At 37.6% G+C, this 19,965-nt stretch overlaps 1 protein-coding gene across 1 annotated transcript in view; it reads left to right on the top strand.

The window, feature by feature from the left end:
* LOC136875613 (uncharacterized) overlaps positions 1 to 19,965 on the top strand; it is a 312,390-nt gene that overhangs the window by 257,117 nt on the left and 35,308 nt on the right. The window contains exon 11 of the mRNA XM_067149147.2: positions 16,259 to 16,323. Within this exon, the coding sequence (XP_067005248.2) occupies positions 16,259 to 16,323 (65 nt within the window). The remainder of the gene's footprint in view (positions 1 to 16,258; positions 16,324 to 19,965) is intronic.

Genomic DNA, 19,965 nt, shown 5'->3' with positions numbered 1-19,965 from the left:
AAAACTAATAAGTTTTAGGTACTAATTGTTTTTAAACTGCGTGTCTTTCACATAAGTTCTAACAGTTGTATGGCCTTGCTGACACCAATGTAAAGGAAATAAGTCATACAGATAATGTGAGACAAACCCCATGGAACTACAGCCCTTGAAGGGCCTTGGCCTACCAAGCTACCGCTGCTCAGCCAGAAGGCCTGCAGATTACGAGGTGTCGTGTGGTCAGCACAACGAATCCTCTCGGCCATTATTCTTGGCTTTCTAGACCGGGGCTGCTATCTCACCATCAGAGAGCTCCTCAATTCTAATCACGTAGGCTGAGTGGACCTCGAACCAGCCCTCGGGTCCAGGTAAAAATCCCTGACCTGGCCAGGAAGCGAACCCGGGTCCTCCGGGTAAGAGGCAGACATGCTACACCTACACCACGGGGCCGGCTTACATATAATGTAAGCAAATTAAAAACATATCATTGGATGAACTTCAAGTAGAGGTAAAGGTCATTCACTATCAACCATGCTCCTCACACCGCTGCGCAAGATCCAATTGCTGTGCAATGAACTGAGAAATCTTCACCAACCTTTTCTTACGAACATTATTTGAACTTCACGCACAGCGTTTGCCTTCAGTATCTTAGACCTCTACTCGAAATTCATCCAATGATATGTTTTTAATTTGCTTACATTATATGTATGACTTATTTACTTTACATTAGTGTCAGCAAGGCCATACAACTGTTAGAACTTATGTGAAAGACATGCAGTTTAAAAACAATTAGTACCTAGAACCTATTAGTTTTACTTTAGCAGCATACAAATGCTATACTCTGAAGCATTTGTGCTTGTTTACGTCATGTGTAGAACTTAACAGCGTTAAGCAAGGTCCTACAGTCGCCAGAACTGATGTGAAAGATATGCATTTTAGACCAATTAATACCTACAGCTTGTTCTGAAGCACTTATTTTACAAACTTTTATCATAATTGTGTTTACTTTGTAGCCTTACGAGCTAATTACGCCTACACAAACTAATAATAATAATAATACAAAAATAATAATGATATGCGTGTCTACCAATAATAATAATAATAAAATGATATGAACCCAGAAAATAATAACAAATAAAATTGAAGCGGCAGATACACAAATAATAATAAAATAAATAAGGAAACTGACACAGTAGTGGCAATTTCACATCCCAAAGATTGGAAACATGACAGATAACTTATAAATACCCAAAATTGAACCAAATATAAGTGAACACTTACAGGCCTAAAAATGACAACTACCGGGCGGGTTGGCCATGCGCGTAGAGGCGTGCGGCTGTGAGCTTGCATCCGGGAGATAGTAGGTTCGAATCCCACTATCGGCAGCCCTGAAGATGGTTTTCCGTGGTTTCCCATTTTCACACTAGGCAAATGCTGGGGCTGTACCTTAATTAAGGCCACGACCGCTTCCTTCCAACTCCTAGGCCTTTCCTATCCCAGCGTCACCATAAGACCTATCTGTGTCAGTGCGACGTAAAACCCCTAGCAAAAAAAAAAAAATGACAACTAAGGAAGGATTGTGGAAAGTGCAGGATCCCTATTGAGGTCCATGGGAAGGTATGACGTTATGGGGAAGAAATGGTTCGCAAGACTCACCCTCTAGCTCAACTATATTAAAATTAACAAAACAAAAATTACAAGAAACAAAGTTAAAACCTCACAAACCAAGGATGTTTAAAATACTGTAACAAGAGATACAGATCCACTAAAACAAAATGAAAACATGAGTGAGATACTTAAGCAACTTAGTAAAACACAAGGTTTAACATTGTAGGATTATGCTGGATTACAATGTGTTGTTGATTAAAAGTGCAGGTGAAAGAATTGAAATTAGAAACAACAGGAATCTAGGGCAAACTCAGACACATTGAATTTAAAACTTTGAAAATTTCAATAAATGCAAAAATACCAAAACACAGAAAGAATTAAATGAAATCAAATATAATCAGAATAGGACAGAAATAGCACTTACCAAGAAAAGCTGGAGTTCCTGAGGGGAACTAGGTCCCGAGCGCGAACACTCGCTAGGGCAGTCGGATGGAAAAGACGCGGCCTAATCGCATTACACATGCCTAGCTGGCAGGAAGACCGGAAACGGCCTGATCACAAATGACCAATAGGATACAAATTCCACTAGATTCCCGTTTTTTTCTCCAATCGGGAAGTCCGTTATTTTGGCCAATCCAATTGCATGACCATATATGGTCATTTCCCGGCCTACTGATGCAAGAGGAATTACATCACCTGATCTCTCCACGTGCAGTACCCACTGATCCAAAGTTATGTACCGCATGTGTTTAAAGCCCAATGTTACTATTTTTGACGTACCAAAATATCATACAAGAATTTTAAAAAATTCAATAAATCCTTTGAGTTACGTAAAATTTGAATACAAAAATCACTTCAAAAATAATTTTTGCATCTTGCAATGTTCATTCAGTCCAAGTTTCAATAAATCTTTCAATTTACATTAAATTTGAATACAAAGATCACTTCAAAAATAATTCTTGCATCTTGCAATGTTCATTCTGTCCAAGGAAAACAGATATTAAGAAACACTATAATCAATGATTTTCAAATAAAGGGTAAATAGTAATTTACATTTCCAAACTCAATAATTACTTTCATAACACACAATGCTTAGTTCCAGTTCTCCGTTCCACCACCGATTACAACTTAATTCAGTGCTACACAAGGTCATACACCTTTAGAACTTATGTGGAAGATACACACTTAAGAACCTCAGTATCTGGAGTCAACTGTATCTACTCTATAACGGCATTCAATTTGCCATAATACTAAAACACATGTGCTTTTATCATCTTTGTGTCTCATCATCATTTAACTTTTAAGCTTGACAATGCCATATTTGTTTATTTTAACTAAAATGCCATATTAAAAATGTATTGTTTTAGGACCTTTGGACTGAATTGTATAATTGAATGTTTATGGCTGATTATGAGCCCGAACAGGGTCGAAACTGGTACCAAATAAATATTAAACTGTAATGTAAAAAACTGCATTGCTAAAGTATAATGTATTGAATAGGTGGAATCATAGATTTTACTTAAATAAATATATATGTACTCTCCAGTACATCCAGACACATCAAATTTATTCTTGTCTATCACCGCTGGTGATGTTCTTGAGATTAAACACAGATATTCCTCCAAGTGCCCCTGTAGAGCATATTTCCAGATGTACTATCCTTCTAGAGGTCAGGGGTTAGCAATGAGAATTTTAAGAACGAATTATTTTGTAAAGGAAATGGCAAAATATTTGAATTGCTGAAGGTTACTAACTAAAATAAAAAGACTGGGAAAAATTCCTTTCCAAAGTTCCGAGGTATTGTACTGGGAAATTATATAATGATAAGCCACGACTATTTATTTCGGAGAGTTTAAGATATCTCAACCACAGGCACATTGGGTGTAGACCTGGAGCTGATTATTATTATTATTATTATTATTATTATTATTATTATTATTATTATTATTATTATTATTATTATAATAATAGATCTTCAGGCTCTGGTGTTTGCAGACGATGTGGCAATATGGGATGAAACAGAGGAGGGAGTGCAAAATAATCTGAATGCATGGTGTAAGAAGTTTGATGACTATGGAATGAAATTGAACCCATCAAAAACAGTAGCATTAAAAATCAGCAGACATTATACAGAATGCAACATAAAAATACAGGACCACCAAGTTGAAGTAGTACACCAATTCAGTTATTTAGGAAGTGCAATCGCTAGTAATAACAGAGCTGAGAGAGAAATAACAAACAGAGTAACCAAAGGCTCTAACTTTTACAGCATCGTTAGACACCTACTATGGGATCAGAAAGTCCCACAAAGAACAAAAATGACCCTGTACAAGTCATATTTCATTCCTATCCTTACATATTCTCTGGAAACCTGCACACTAACATCAAAGGATTATAGTAGGATTCAAGCCTGTGAAATGAAATTTCTTAGAACTGCCCTCCAAAAGACCCGACTTGATCATGTGAAAAATGATGAGATCCGATCTAACCTAGGTCTAAATGAATCGATGGAGGAAAGACTTACGTCATCTAGACTTAAATGGTTTGGGCATGTTAAATGAATGAATAGCACAAGGTTACCATGTGCTTATTTGGAAAAGAGAATAACAGGTAGAAGACCAGCTGGAAGACCAAGAAGAAGATGGATGGACCAACTGAGGGAAGACGTGGAGAGAAGAGGATGGAATTGGGAATCTGTCTTGGACAACGAAATGTTTTTGAATAGGCAACTTTGGAAGACGCTCGTTTTCAAACACCCTACCCGGCTCGCTGGAAGGGCAAACCGATGATGATGATGATGATGATGATGATTATTATTATTATTATTCACTTGAACATACCACTTATAACTACTGCAGTCTCCACAATGTATGAAGTGAACTACTAGAACACTTGTAATATGAAAAGTCCATTTGCAACATATCTGAATATTCTGTCACTCAAATCGTAATGCTAAAGTTTTCAATTAAATTCACTTTAAAACTGTTATGACATATGTCACACACGTAAGTATTGGTTACACTTTGATTCACAAGTCCAGGAGTCGAACTTGAAAATCTACAAGTTCCTTAATAAGGTTCTACTCACTGAAACTGTATATGTTCCGTAACACCAAAATTATTCTATGTCCCAAAGTTTGCACTTAATTCGGACATAATCTCGTCTTGTAGATACGACTTCGTAGCACGTGGCATACCAACATTGTTGAGGTGTAGACTGCTGTTGAATTGTTGGTGAACTGAGCAGAACTGATGATATTACCCAGAGCAGTGGCCCATTTATATAGAACTGGCTCTGATGTAATGTTTTACAAAACCTTTAATATCTCCGTAATCCCTGGATAGATTTAGGAGGAATTAACATGAGGAGATGTTCGGAAAGTGCACTATAAGATGCCATTGTTTCTGAATCAATACCTCAATTGGTTTAGGATTCAGAAATTTTCTAAATGCATGGTTTCGAGAATGTATGACGCGACCTGTCTTTGACCAACGCAGGCTAGGCGATGATGCAAGCAGCGTTGTGCGAGTCGACTACTTGCTCCTGTGAGACTTTGTTTTTGTGAACGCTCAAAAAATACACACATGCCAATACTTTATCAGTTCATTATGATGTATAGTATTTAAGAAATACTTTATGTATGGTCAATCCCAGTACAGTATCATATTTAGTCTCACTTAAGCTCCCTTCAGATGAGGTCACTTGGTGGCCCTGCTAAGCAACACTGCTGTTTGTGAATAGTACAGATAAATTAGGGCTTTCACACAGAGCTATTACCATAAAACACCAGTGGTCCAAATGGTCTGAGTAACTGGCTTAACCACTGATGGTGGTTGCAGAAAGTGGCACTGCTCTTCACAATACCAGGAAATATATTGAAGGTTTCACAGAGGCTGCAGCCATACCACTATTTTAGTAGCACTTCCGTGGCACAGTGGTAGCAGACTTTTACCACCCTCTGCATACTCCAATACTGCTGGTCGCTATATTATATATCCTTTTGGTGTCTTCTGGTAGAGTGGTCTGTCCCATGATGGCATCTTTTTTACAATTTCTTTGCTGATTCCAACTAGAAGTTCTTGAAATGAATGTTTAGACATATGAAAAAACGTTCTACTATCCTGTTTTGAATCATCAAATGAAGTGTGTAACAGTCCCTGATTCAGTATTTCCTGAACCAATGCATGGACCACAATTTTCAGTTCCCTTTTGCCTCTAACCAGTCGTTGCCATAATACCTGTCTTTGTCAGTGTACCAAAAAACAAATAGAAGAAAAAATCCAGACAAAGAGAAACTAATTTCTTCCCAAAATGTTTTCATTGGAACTAGGCCTTCATTGAGATAATTGCTTTAATATGTGCTATTGAAAAACAGAAGCTTAAGTATGAATTCTGAATTTCTAGCATTTATGTATTCATGTATTTTATATTAGTTTGAGATTAAGTAAAAACTTGTAGTTGTAACACAAAAAGTAGATAACTCACCTATATATTTCAGAAAAATTAATACAAGTAGAATTACATAGCAAACCAAACTTATTTAACTTCTAAGGGTTATTGAGTGAATATGTTGCCATAGACCTTTTATGTGCTGGTATCATATATATGACATAGAGTGACAGACACATTTTTCAGCCCTTCATATAGCTCCTTACCACTGAAAGTTTTGAACCAGTAATCTTGGGTTATCTCACTAAACCTCAAGATACATTTTTACTGTTATAGGTAAAAATGTGACGTAACAGCCTATCAAGTAACGCATGTGATAATCTTATAAAGTGTATAGCAACAAAGGAGAAATGTAATCTGAAAGGATATAACAGACTGATGCTGAACAAAGTTGGCTCAGACGGTTGAGGCACTGGTCTTCTGACCCCAACTTGGTAGGTTCAATCCTGGCTCAGTCTGGTGGTAGTGTATTACATCAGTCTCGTGTTGGTAGATTTATTGGCATGTAAAAGAACTCCTGTGGGACTGAATTCCAGTCTCCAGCATCTCCAAAACCATAAAAGTAGTTAGTGGGAGGTCACAATCTTGAAAATTACTTTATAACTAGCAAATGTACCCGAGCTTCACTACAGTATTCTAAATTGCATACGGATTTTTCCGTAAATTCCTGCAGTGAGGATGATAATATTAAATTGCATGTCTCTTAGTGCTATCCGAGAAACAAAACAGGGAGGATGCTATATGTTGTTTTTGATGTAAGGTAGGCATTGGGGAAGTTTTGTTGATAATGGCAGGCCACATTTCCTACTACTAATCACAATAAAGTTTGGGATGTTTCTACTATAATGGCAGGCTCATGTGGCAACTGCCCCTTTTCCTAAAGCCAGTCACAATTGAGTTGGAGAGATTTGATTATAATCAAGAAATGCAGTGCTATCTAACATACCAACAATCGAGACACAACAATAAGTCATAGGACCAAATTTGTAGATCTCTCCAAATTGAACGGCGATTGTGCTTATTTTACTTCCCATGTCCAGGAGAAACTCAGCTGCTGTTTTCTCTCTCTTGCTTTTTTTTTTAAATGTTGCATCAACACAGATAGGTCTTATGGCAATGATCGGATAGGAAAGTGCTAGGAGTGGGAAGAAAACTACTGTGGCCTTAATTCAGTTGCGTAGAGTGAAAATGGGAGACCACCAAAAACCATCTTCAGGTCACCCGACAGTGGGTTTTAAACCCACTCTCTCCCGAATGCAAGCAGAAAGCTATGTGACCCAAACCATGTAGCCACTTGCTTGGTTGGTAACTCCTATCCCTCTGCCTGGGGACTGGATCCACAAACACATCTTGTGGCTGCAGCATGGCCCTACTTCATAAGATTGCTTCGGCATTTTGACAACCCCGTCGTGATCCGGTAAACGGTATTTGATGCCCTCAACTAAGTTCTTTTTTAGGAAGGAAGCCTTCCTGAATTGTTGCCATTTCCTTCCAGAGTGACATGCTGAATCTCTTATTTGGTGGACAGGAACACTGTCCTCTGCATAAAGCTCCTATATGATCTAAGGCAGAGTGCATTCTAGTTCTGGGGATTCTGGAGTCAAATTAATATTCGACATACCTGGGTTGACCATGTGAAAGGCAAATCAACTTCATATCTCTCCCTACCCCATGGCACTTGTCATTAAAATCACTTTCCAGAATTATCTCAGTAACCTCCCCCTTACATCATTTTCACTGCTATCAACATCCACACCCAATTTTTTCTTCCAAAAGCGAAATAATTTTGGTTGCATGTGGAAATCGTGATGTTCAACAAAGCTGAGTGTTTACATCCAGGTAGTAAAATTATTCCAATTGATAAATCAATCAATCAATCAATCAATCAATCAATCAATCAATCAATCAATCAATCAATCAATCATCACTGATTTACATTTAGGGCTGTCATCCAGATGGCAGACTCCCTAATCATTTGTTTACCTAGCATTGTCTTAACCCTCTTGGAGCCAGGTGGTTGTGTGAACAACCGGCCTTTAAATTGCCAAAGCCAATCAGATCAACCTTTAAAAATGCAGTCGGAAGTTGCTGGAGCCGCTTACAATGGCCAGCTTAAAATTCTGTGATATACATAATTTTGAGGCAACCTACAGTAGACTGACGTGCATACTTTTGTGACAACCTATAGTAAAGGGGTTACACGTTATTGTCTGCCTGATCTTGCTTTAGCAGTTCTAAGAGGGTGTTATTGCTTTCACAAGAGTCGTTTCCTGTGTTTACAAATACCAGTCAGTAAGAGATTGCTCCTTGCAGTGAGTGGATTTGTGACAGCAAAATGGCAAGTGGTTCACATGATATTTTCTCAGCAGATATTGATGCCGATAAATTAATGCAGTATTTGGAACAATTCAAAGTTAATGGAGATGATTTACCGGATAGTGATAGTGAATTTAGTTCAGAGAGTAGCGACGAAATTATACCGGACACGCCCGGAATCACTGCAGCTGAAGAAGATATGTTTATTTGTTTCTAACGGCTCTAAAGCTACTGTCAATATGGTTGTAGATGAAACTAGTGACAACGAAGATGATGATGATGATGATGATTATAATATCTCTGGAGAACATTTTGTGGAAATTTCTCCCAATGAACCCGACAACATTCCTCAGCCTCCTGTCTTTTTCATGGAACTTCTTGGACCTAAACATGTCCTTCCGTCTGATTCTCCACCCATATCATACTTCAATTTAGTTTTCACTTTCTTTCTCCTAAACCTTTTAACTACATATAATCCTCTATCATTACGTAAATGCCGGTCTCCGTGGGTCAAGTTTAGCGTACCTGCCTCTCACCTGGAAGTCATGGGTTTGCTTCCCGGATAGGTCAAGAAATTTTACCTGGGCCTGAGGGTTGGTTCGTGGTCCACTCAACCTATAAAAGTAGGAAAGATCACAATATGAAGATAAAGTTGGAATTCAAGAGGACAAACTGGGGCAAATATTCATTTATAGGAAGGGGAGTTAGGGATTGGAATAACTTACCAAGGGAGATGTTCAATAAATTTCCAATTTCTTTGAAATCATTTAGGAAAAGGCTAGGAAAGCAACACATAGGGAATCTGCCACCTGGGCGACTGCCCTAAATGCAGATCAGTATTGATTGATTGATTGATTGATTGATTGATTGATTGATTGATTGATTGATTGATTGATTGATTGATTGATTGATTGATTGATTGATTGATTGATTGATTGATAGGTGACTCTCAGTGATTGCAATTGAGGAGATATCTGAGGGTGATAGGGCGACCCTGGTCTAGAAAACCATAAATAATGACAGAGAGGATTCGCCTGACGGACCATGCCTCACCTCATAAACTGCAGGTCTTCGAACTGAGCAGCATTCGCTTGGTAGGCCAAAGCAAATCAGGGCTTTAGGGCCATAGATTTTTTAATTACGTATATTCTGTTGTATTGTAAAATTCTTTTTTCAAATAGATACTAGAACCGAAAAGAAGAAAAGGTTTTTGCGGAAAACAAAAACTGTAATATTAACGATTATTTTCTTATCTTTTAATAATTGAGAATTATTTTTATACTATGTTGTCTGCACATAGAATATTTCTTGTCAGTATTTGCCATACATCGATACATATACGCGAATATTATCAGTGAGTAAAATTGTCTTGTTTTTACTACTGACATATGTTTTATTTTTTATGTTTATATTTTTCTCGTTAAAATTAATTATGCTATATAATTGTATTTAGAAATACATTATACAACATTACATATATTATTTTGTATTGTAAATGATTTTTCAAAGTAGATATTGAGAGAGAAACTGCAAAAATATTTTTTTCTTCCTAAAAATAAACATCATCGACAACTATGCTATCAACAATAAGATATTTTTGATTCTTTATATCATTCCGAATCAGTTGTTTATTCTATGTAGTCGATGTGTAGAAAACTTTTTGTCAGTATTTGCCGTACATCAGTAGATATGCGCAAATTTTAGAATACATGTATTTCCACTAAAAACGGCCTGACTCTTTACAGCAGTAGAATGGAGGCTGAGCACTGGTCTCTTCCAGCTGATGGTGAGTGGCCAAGCAGATTGGATTCTGGATCCAACAGGGTTAAATGCTTACAAAGTAGTTTGGAATTTATTAAACATCTTCCTTGGTAAATTATTCCAATCCCTAATTTCTCTTAGTGTAAACAAATATTTGCACCAATTTGACCTCTTGAATTCCAGTTTAACATCATGTTATAATTTTCCTACTTTTCAAAACTCCATTCAAACTAATACGTCTACTAATATAATTCCATGATAAAGATTTTGATTCCCATAGGAAACTTCAAATACTGTAATTGTACTGAATGAGTAAACTTATAATTCCAGTATAATTGGTCCATTATTGGAAGACACCCAGGGCTTGTTCAGTTGGTTTTCAGTGGAAGTGTAGGTGGTAAGAACAGTAGGGGTGCAACTAGGTATGAATATGACAAGCAGATTAGAGCAGATATAGGATGTAACAGTCATGTAGAAATGAAAAGGTTAGCATGGGATAGGGTGGCATGGAAAGCTGCATCAAACCAGTCGATGGACTGATGACCTGAACAACAACACATTGGAAATTATAAATGTTCCAGCTAACTCATTCTTGCTTGTCAGCGTTTCACCACAGTATGCCAATTTGGGCCCATCAGTTGGTATAGTCCGTTTTGGTTGAAAGCGTCCTGCGCGAGAAATGGTTGCGCATGCAGTGGTGGGAGCTATCGTCCCCCCACTCCTACAGCAGGTCCAGTCGCCAGGCTAGCGCTGAAGTGTAAACGTCTCTCAAGCGGCGCGTGTTGTTACGTGCGGGCTAAGTTGAAATTACTGAAGTGACGAGCATGGCTTCTAGGTCCTCTTTTAAATCTGGGAGACCACTGCGAGGCTAGGCACGTGAAAGTGTTTATACCATGAGTGAACATATGAAACATATCATCCAGATCTCAATCACACTGAGTCGGTTTGGGGAGATATCAAAGGAGAGGTCCGTGATAAGAATATATCTCACCGGGCGAGTTGGCCGTGCGCGTAGAGGCGCGCGGCTGTGAGCTTCCATCCGGGAGATAGTAGGTTCGAATCCCATTATCGGCAGCCCTGAAGATGGTTTTCCGTGGTTTCCCATTTTCACACCAGGCAAATGCTGGGGCTGTACCTTAATTAAGACCACGGCCGCTTCCTTCCAACTCCTAGGCCTTTCCTATCCCATCGTCGCCATAAGACCTATCTGTGTCGGTGCGACGTAAAGCCCCTAGCAAAAAAAAAATTATATCTCAATTAATAGTAATACAGCATAATTAGTTTTTTAGCATAAAAATGTGTGCCATAGCATCTCTAATGCCTTCACTGTTCATAAATGACGCGCTCCTATTCCCAATATAAATAAAAATGCTTATTCTGTACGAAATATTTCTCTGTCTTATAGATCACTCGTGACTTGACAGCAGACACACTCGACAAAAAGGAAGCTCTTTGCGGATATTGCTTGCACAGTATTCGCAAGACAAACGGAAAAAATGTTGCGACTACGTAAAAGACACTGAGCAGGAATACTGGGAGCGTGACAACACCATGCATAAGGAATTAGAATTAGACCAGTCCGACATCAACCTCGGTGAAACTTCAGATGACACTGATTCAGACGAGAGTGAAGATTATTCTGAATAATTTGTAAATAAGATCCCCGAACTCCGAATATTAAACAAAAGTGATCATAGAACACGTAAGAAGTCCGATAATATTTTTGCTCTGATTTTATGAGACAGATTTATATTGTCTATTGTTCCGGAGCATTTTATTGCTGTTTTCGTTGTTTTTGTTGCTGCTGTTGCTGTAGGAGACCTGTTCTGTCATAACAATAGCAGGTTATTCAAGAGTATTATATATTATTATATTTCTTCTGATGGACAAGAAAAGTAGACATTGTTAATATTATTATGAAAGTAGCTGAAGTATTTCTACTAATGCTTCTTCTCTGCATTTTCCCGACAAATTTGCATTAATTAATCTCTTTTATACGTATTTCACTAGAAATCACGTTAAGTAGATTATATCTCCAGGCTGTCAGTGGAAACAACTTCCTCCTATTCGTTAGGCGATTGATGAACTGATAGCGCGTACCGATGCGCCTTTCCTTGGTATACAGTACAGTTTCAAACGAACTTCCTTTATTCGCAGTATTACCAGTTGCAAGTTACTGTCTTATGTTCAATTGATTTTCTACCAAATGGTTCAAACCTTTCAATTTTATATAACAGATTTCATATTCGTAAGAATGTATAATAAGAATAAATTAAAGGCTACAGAGTGCCAAAATATTGACCTCCACTTTTACTATACACTGAGATTTATTTGACGTTGTGTCGAAAGCATCATCCGATATGAATTCTTTTAGGCATGACCCTCTGATTTCTTGACGTCACCAACATTTACGACGAAAGTTACGAAGTATTTCCGTACTGGAATAGAACTGAAATTTTAGAATGTTATGCTCAAAGGCCTGTGTAGTTAATTGACAAGGTTTTAAGGCAGACAATCGAAATATAAGACTCGATTTGTACAATGTACGGTACTATTTTATTTTCACTAGTTTATCATATTAAGTAATTCCTACACCTTTGAGTTAGTGTGATGTATGTACACCAACGCCATTGCATAATGACCACCCCGACCCGGGAACGTATCGCGCCTAAGCTTTCCACACTATTTCAGTGAGTTCCCAGGGCTACGTCCGCTGCCTGAACTCGACTGTGTCAGCTGGAGGAAAGGTTCAAGTTCTTCCCCCACCACCAGCGCGAACGCTCCCATAGTTCCTCGCACACGAGGCCAGGCCACACCTCCGGTCGTCCAGAAAGACGCTTACTACGAAGATGGACTATAACTAGCACACCTACCAAGAGGCATATATAGTGCAAGTAGTGGAGACCACTGCACAGGCTACTTGGAGCCTCAGGCAGTGCCAATGCACTCTGGGAGACGTTGGTGCCCACGTGATGGCCATGATCGTTAAGGCATCACATCTATGTGGTTAGCCGCTGGTTCCGATCCCGTTGGTCGAAAATTGTCACCATCAGAATGTTGGCCGGCAGAGTAGGAGAGGTGGTGGCATACAATTTCTAATCACTAGATTGTGTGCCAAAAGCATGGTTTCAGTTCCAAACCTCTCATATGTAGTGAGGGCATACATTACATGCTGGCCACTTCCCCCACCTTCGCCGATTCCTTCCAGAGGGATTCTTCTCAGATACATAACGCAAGTTACACTGCCGCTGATCAAGTCATCAATGCGAGTAAAAACCTGGCCTTTTATAGCAATCATGCTGAACATTCTAGAGAAAAAGAAAGCCAAGACATGATTGGACAACAGGTTACCAGGAATCACATTTAACATGAGTGTAAATTTGTATACAAATTTTTTGGTGAATCACAAATGATGAGATTCTGTATGAGATACCAACAAATAATTTAAAATGTAATTGGTTAAATTTTTCAGCAGTTAGAGCAGTACTAAGTTATGAAGAACCTGACAAGTTAGGAAAGCATACAAAGTAAATGTGCAGGAACCGACTACAGGAGGGCATGTATTTGAACTTGAGATATCCTTCCACTCTAGCAGACTACACCTCACAAATTGAGGGCTACAAATAAAGATGTATGCATAAGAATTCTGTCACTGGTGAAGGAAGTTGTATAGTGCGAATAATTTGGACCATATGATGTATCTTCTTATATATGGGTACTATAACTACAAAATGTCCACAGATTATAATACTGCCCTGTATTAAAGCTACTACTGAACAGACAGACATTATTTTACCACCAGTTAAATCGGTTGGGAGCTAAGCAGAACTGAGTAATTTCTGTAACTTTTCAAGAGGATAAAAAAACTTCCTACTTTTAAGACGAATAATAACATTTTTATGAGATAGAGGACTAAAGAACACTATTTCCAACAAAAGGCAATACTAATTACCGTATTTACATATTAATAAAATGTAAACATAAAACATCATGACAAATAACTTGAACTACCAATGCACCCATTATTCATGTATCATTTGCTTTATGTGACTATTAGCTAGAATAATTCATTGACAGTCTCCACAACTGCAGTTCACAATCTGTGGCCCAGAAATACAACTTCACAAGCTGAGAGTTAACATGTATAATTTTTAGATATGGCTTTAGAAGATAGCTCATTGAAGGGTCTTTTTTATAATGAGTGAGTGAGGGGCAACATGATATAAAGACACTTTACTAACAGGGGTGGCAATACACTCACAAAAAGTTTTCCTTTACAAAATCAAACCTTGACACAACAAATTTCTTCACGCAATGAAGTATATGAACACTAGGTACTAGATTGCATGTCAAAAGCCTGGATTAAATTCCAAACCTCTCCGCAGTGCTTATGTAGAGTGAGGGCATATGATGCTGTTGATGGTTATTCATCTGTCGGATTGGGTCCCCTTGGTGTTATTCGACAGGAGCAGGCTACATGCCTTCACCGGGCTTCACCCTCTCCCATCATCATCATCATCATCTCACATCTAGACGCGCAGGTCGCCTATGGGGAAACAAATAGAAAGACCTGCACCAAGCAAGCCAAACATGTCCTCGGACTCTCCCGGCACTAAGCCATATGATACAATGTTCATGTGCTCATTGCAGTCTGAGACATTTGTGATTTATGGACAATGGACGCCGACACAGTAGCATGTGTGTAAGTCCAGTCTGCAGAAGACGGAACTGTTCTATAGACTGCTTCCACACGCGCATCACAAGCATAGCAGCATACCCTGTACAAGCCAAAATGTCATTGTATAATTAACCTGCTTCCTGGAGATCAATCATTCTGTCCCATTCGAACTTGCTCACTTGCTAATATTGTGTCCATTGATGTCATTGAGGCATTCTGGCACTTGCTTTCATGTTTTCATCTTGTTTGACTGTTCTTCACTGATTACACTTGGCGTAACACTGACCTTGTTGGTCACGCAAGGGAGGACCCTGCTGCACCTGTGTGTAACGCTCTCTCTGAAATTTGCTTTATGTCCCACCAACACAGATAGATCTTGTAGTGACAATCTCTGAAATCCTCATCACTTATTGCTGGCACACTGTTCTAAACATCCACAGAGTTCAGATTCATTTGGGCCATTCTTTCACGGTGTTGCAATTTTCATAGACATTAGTGCATGTTCCAACATCATGATCTCCTGTTATGCTTCAAACTTCTTGGTGTACGTTTATCCATTCCAAGAATAAGCATGTGCTTTTCGTTGTTTTGCTATTGATTTTATATCGCACTGACACAGACAGGTCTTATGGCGACAATGAGATAGGAAAAGGTAAGGACTGGGAAGGAAGCAAATGGGAGCTTAATTTAAGGTACAGCCTTGTGTGAAAATAGGAAACCATGGAAAATCATTTTCAACGCTGACGACAGTGGGGTTTGAATCCATCATCTTCCGGATGTAAGCTCACCCAAGGATAAGCTTTTAGCAACTGTGGGGCAGTATCACATCTATAAGTAGGAGTTCATGGTCAATGTAATAGACTTTTCTTGTCAGAAAGAACAGCCACTGAACAGCAAGTCACACTTCGTCTAGCTGCACACTCCACTCAGAAGATTACTAGGGACTGTACTAAGTGCTTTACTTTATTAGCATCCTTAGAATGATCAAGGCTGCCACTAGAACGAAGTATAACAGACAGGACGTAGAAAGGTGAAGAGAAACCCACTTCTCTTCTAATGGTGTTTAACTGAAACTAGAGGGTCTAATGATCTAGATGTTAGGCTCTTTAAACTAACAATCATTGTCATCATCAAAATTCGGCCTTCATTGAGGTTTTTGCTTTGAGATGTGCTACCCTGAAAATGAAAGGAGTAAGAGAAGCAAATTTTCAAATTTTGCATTTACAGAATGTGTGCAATTATGCCATTTTATTTCAGTTTGGGATTGGTACAAAAACATCCTAACTTAAAAAACAAATAGCAATACACTCACTTTTCTAGAAAAATGGATATGAATAGAGTTATGGAATCAATCTAATATATTCAACTGCAAGGGTTTAGTAGCTTGGCTGGAGAAAGGGTCAGTCTGGCTCAAGTTGTCATATTTTTAGTTCTTCTTATAATAACAAATAACTTTTTTGTTTTTTGCAGGTTAGCTGATGTACCTAAAGAAGAAAGACCACCAACGATAAAATTCTTCGAAGTTTTTAGAGAATGTAAGTTACAAAGCAAACAGTAAATTAGTAAATAATTGTAATTATTATGCATACAATGAAGTCTTGTCTATAAGACAGCAAGTGTTGAATGTACACAAACTGATTATGAAGGTTGTAGATTGTCTTGTAAAATTCTGTACACTTCAATGTCTAGCTGAAAATATTATTTCAGATAGGTCTCTAGCACACAGATATGGGCAGTGTATGTGTGTGCTCACTTTACCATTCAGGTGAAACATTGCTGTAAATTATAGTTAAGGAAATCTTCTTCACCTTCCATTAGCTCCTGCATTTTTTGAAGATTGTAACTTGAAAATATCTATGAATATTTATTTGGCATGTCTGCTTGTGTACTGAAATGTTATCTACCATTATCGCCCATTGTTTGGAACTGCTGTATATTTGTGAAGGCTACCATGCCATATTTAATTAAAAAACTGCATCTCCCATTATTTCGTCATTGCTAGATCCTTCTTATTCGCTCAATAAGTCGATCGATAAGTGGCGCACTTGCACAGTGTGAACTTCTGCTCTGTGCGCTGGGAGCAAAATCACTTCCGTCTTTGCTGGGAGCAAAATCACTTCCGTCTTTGCTGGGAGCAAGGAAACTAGTTGCTTAAGCCCCAGCGTTCTAGATGGCTGTGTTCTGCCGTGTCCGTGGGAAGCCATTTTGGGCTACCTGGAGTGTGTTAGAAATGGAGTGGAATACACCTGGTTAAGTGTGGAGACGACTAAGGCTATGCCTTTGTTCCTTTTTTATATATATCTGTGTGCTCCGGCCTCAAGTTTGATTTATTTATGTAGATAGAAAGCATTGCCTGTGTGTCAACCGTTACGTAAGTTAGGTGTAAAGCGGATATCCCACACAAATAAGTAAGTACTGTAAATGATAATTATTTCAGCAGATCTTGTATGGCCGTGGATTAAAAGTGAGTGATCTCATCATGGATTTCACCTATGTTTTATGATCCTTTTCGGCAATGGTTAGTTGTTTAATTGAATTGTGTTCGGCAAATGAAGTTTACTTGTAAAGGTTTAGATTATGGTCTAAATTTTAGTTTAAGATATTACCAAAATTTATTAGGATCAAACTATTCAATACAATTGAGTTTCCAAAGTTAGGACTTACATCCTATTACACTAAAATTTGAAGGGACATGTTTCGCCCTTTATAAGGGCATCATCAGCCTTTTTACACTCATACCTTAAAGATAAAAATCAGGATCCTGATTGTCATGGTAAGAAATATAAAAATGAGATTATAAGATTGGAGATTAGTATTATACAATGTGAGATATTGTTATGAGTTTTTAAATAATAATTTACAATTGAAACTTCATTTAAAATGTTTGCGAAGAAAAGGTTGAAGTTGGTATGATATTACACTAGTAATTTAAAATATTTTATAAAATAGACAAACTAGTTCTTATCCACATAATAACAAGAAGGTCTATGGCTAAAGTTGCCGTATCAAAGTTCGAGTAAAATTCGGCTAAAGATAACTTGATTTACATGTTGAAGAGAAGGTTAAATGGACCTTAGTAGCTACTTAAGATGACATTGAAACTTTCTTGTTGAAAACTTGTGATATTAAACTGTAGTATGGCGCTGTGTAGATCATAAATTTGTTGGATCAATTAATCCATTAATCTCGTTATTTACAAAGTGGGTTCACGGTCTCCATAATTTTGTTGAAGGAGTGATAAAAAGTTAAGAATTGAATGTTGCCATGTAGATCTTTGCTAACTGGGGTGGTTATTAACTCTTAGACTGATAGTTAAATGGGAACATTCTTACTTGTTGTTGGCTGTAGCTTTAAATATAGATTGACTATTGAAGGATATATGGTGAGGTTGTATTTGGTGCGATTTGTTTAAACTTATTGTCTTATCATTCATGCTTGATTGTCAACTCATTCTTTGTGATTATTATTATTTAATTTTGATGTGTATTCTCCTTTCTTTCTTCTTGCTTGTTTGAATTTGCCTTCTAACTGTGTTGCTATTGGGTTTGCTGCCTGACGATTTGTATGGGATCGTTATTTGCGTTGTTTGGGACCTTAATTAAATGACACCTCATGTATGCATCTGGCATCCAAAGCTCCTCCATTCAAAATTATCCAAGCTTTTGATGAACTGTTTAATAAAAGTAAATGTAATTTTGTACTATCATCCATGAGAGTCATTATAATAATTATTGTTATGATTTTTAATAACTTCAAGTGTGTGAAAAATTGAAATTTGCTTGTCAACATTTAATTTAATATATGCCATTCTGTTAACGTTTTCTTGTCACATACTACCCATTGTTTGGGGTCCTTGCTTTTGTTTATTATTACATAATGTATCATCATATCTTATCTGATGGGCACGTTTTTAATTTTGGTGGCTTTGATGACTTTTAGGAGATGATGGCTTGGCGTCGGTAATGACTAGCTTCTGTTGTGTGCTTCCGTGTTCTGTTATTAAGTGTGGAATGTTTATATTATTTTTCCCTTGTAATACTTGACTTAGTTGGGAAAGCTTTCTGCTATATTTTTATTGTCATTTAATCTTGTATCATTTATTTGTGTAATATTTATTCGCGGCTGGAGCCACAGTCAGTTTTAGTATGTATGCATTTATGGTTCAAGTATTTATGAATTATTGGTTGCATCCTATTATTCTTTTTAAATATTTTAGTCTTTGAATACTTTAATTAAAAATTATTTACAAGATTATTTAAAGATATAAGTTTTTAAGCCTTCCAAATATTTAATTCTTTAAAGAAGCCGATGTTGATATCAACTTCATTTATGTCTACTTAAAATTCATTATGAAGTATTATTTCACTATTTAATTTTCTTTGCATTATTGTTTTGAAAATGTATTTAATTGTATGTATATAAAATGAAATTTAAAGTTTAATTTATTAAGTAAAATTTTTTCAATTTAACTTTAATCTCACTTCTTATTTAGTACTTACAAGGGAACACATACATGTGTTTCACTCGGATTCGGTTGAACTTTGGTAGGAATATTCGTGGGAGGCAGTAGAATGCTAAGGTGAAAACAGCATGTGCCCAGCGCAAGTTTAAACGCCAAAATAGAACAAATAAATAGTCGTAAAAGTAGAAGTGCCGCGGGAGTATCGGGGTGTGGCGAAGAGGTAGGGAGCAGCGGACATGAGCAGCGTATAGTCGGGCTGCTCGCTCGAGTCGAATGAATGACCACCTGCCCCACCTCCCGGCCACTCTTCTTTACTACACCGCAGTTCGCACATACCTCGTATCTTCCCAATTAGAAACGTCAAAGGAGATCTAGAGGTGCACATTGATTAGTCGTCTGAAGAGACAATGTTCTTACAATGACAGGTAAAATCTGACGTTCTTATAGTCACTTTTATGAATGGTGACTGTATATTTACTTTAACCCATTGAGCCCTGCATATTTGTTGGATTGAAACTGCGTTGGCGCTGGGATTATTTTGGCAGAAATATTGTGTCGCTTCATATCATGACAAATTTCTTACTTACAAGACCATTAAAGATGTAAATGTAAATGAAAACAAAAGGCTTTTATACCACAAACTGAGGAACAAGGAATAGAGTAAAACATTTTATTTTATAAGCATGACGGGACCGTGCTCAGTCCGCCTGCTGAG

Source organism: Anabrus simplex, chromosome 6, assembly GCF_040414725.1.
Source record: "Anabrus simplex isolate iqAnaSimp1 chromosome 6, ASM4041472v1, whole genome shotgun sequence".
In the NCBI taxonomy this organism is placed as follows: domain Eukaryota; kingdom Metazoa; phylum Arthropoda; class Insecta; order Orthoptera; family Tettigoniidae; genus Anabrus; species Anabrus simplex.
The sequence above is the reverse complement of the archived record's forward strand: the minus strand, read 5'-3'. Positions and strand labels throughout refer to the sequence as shown.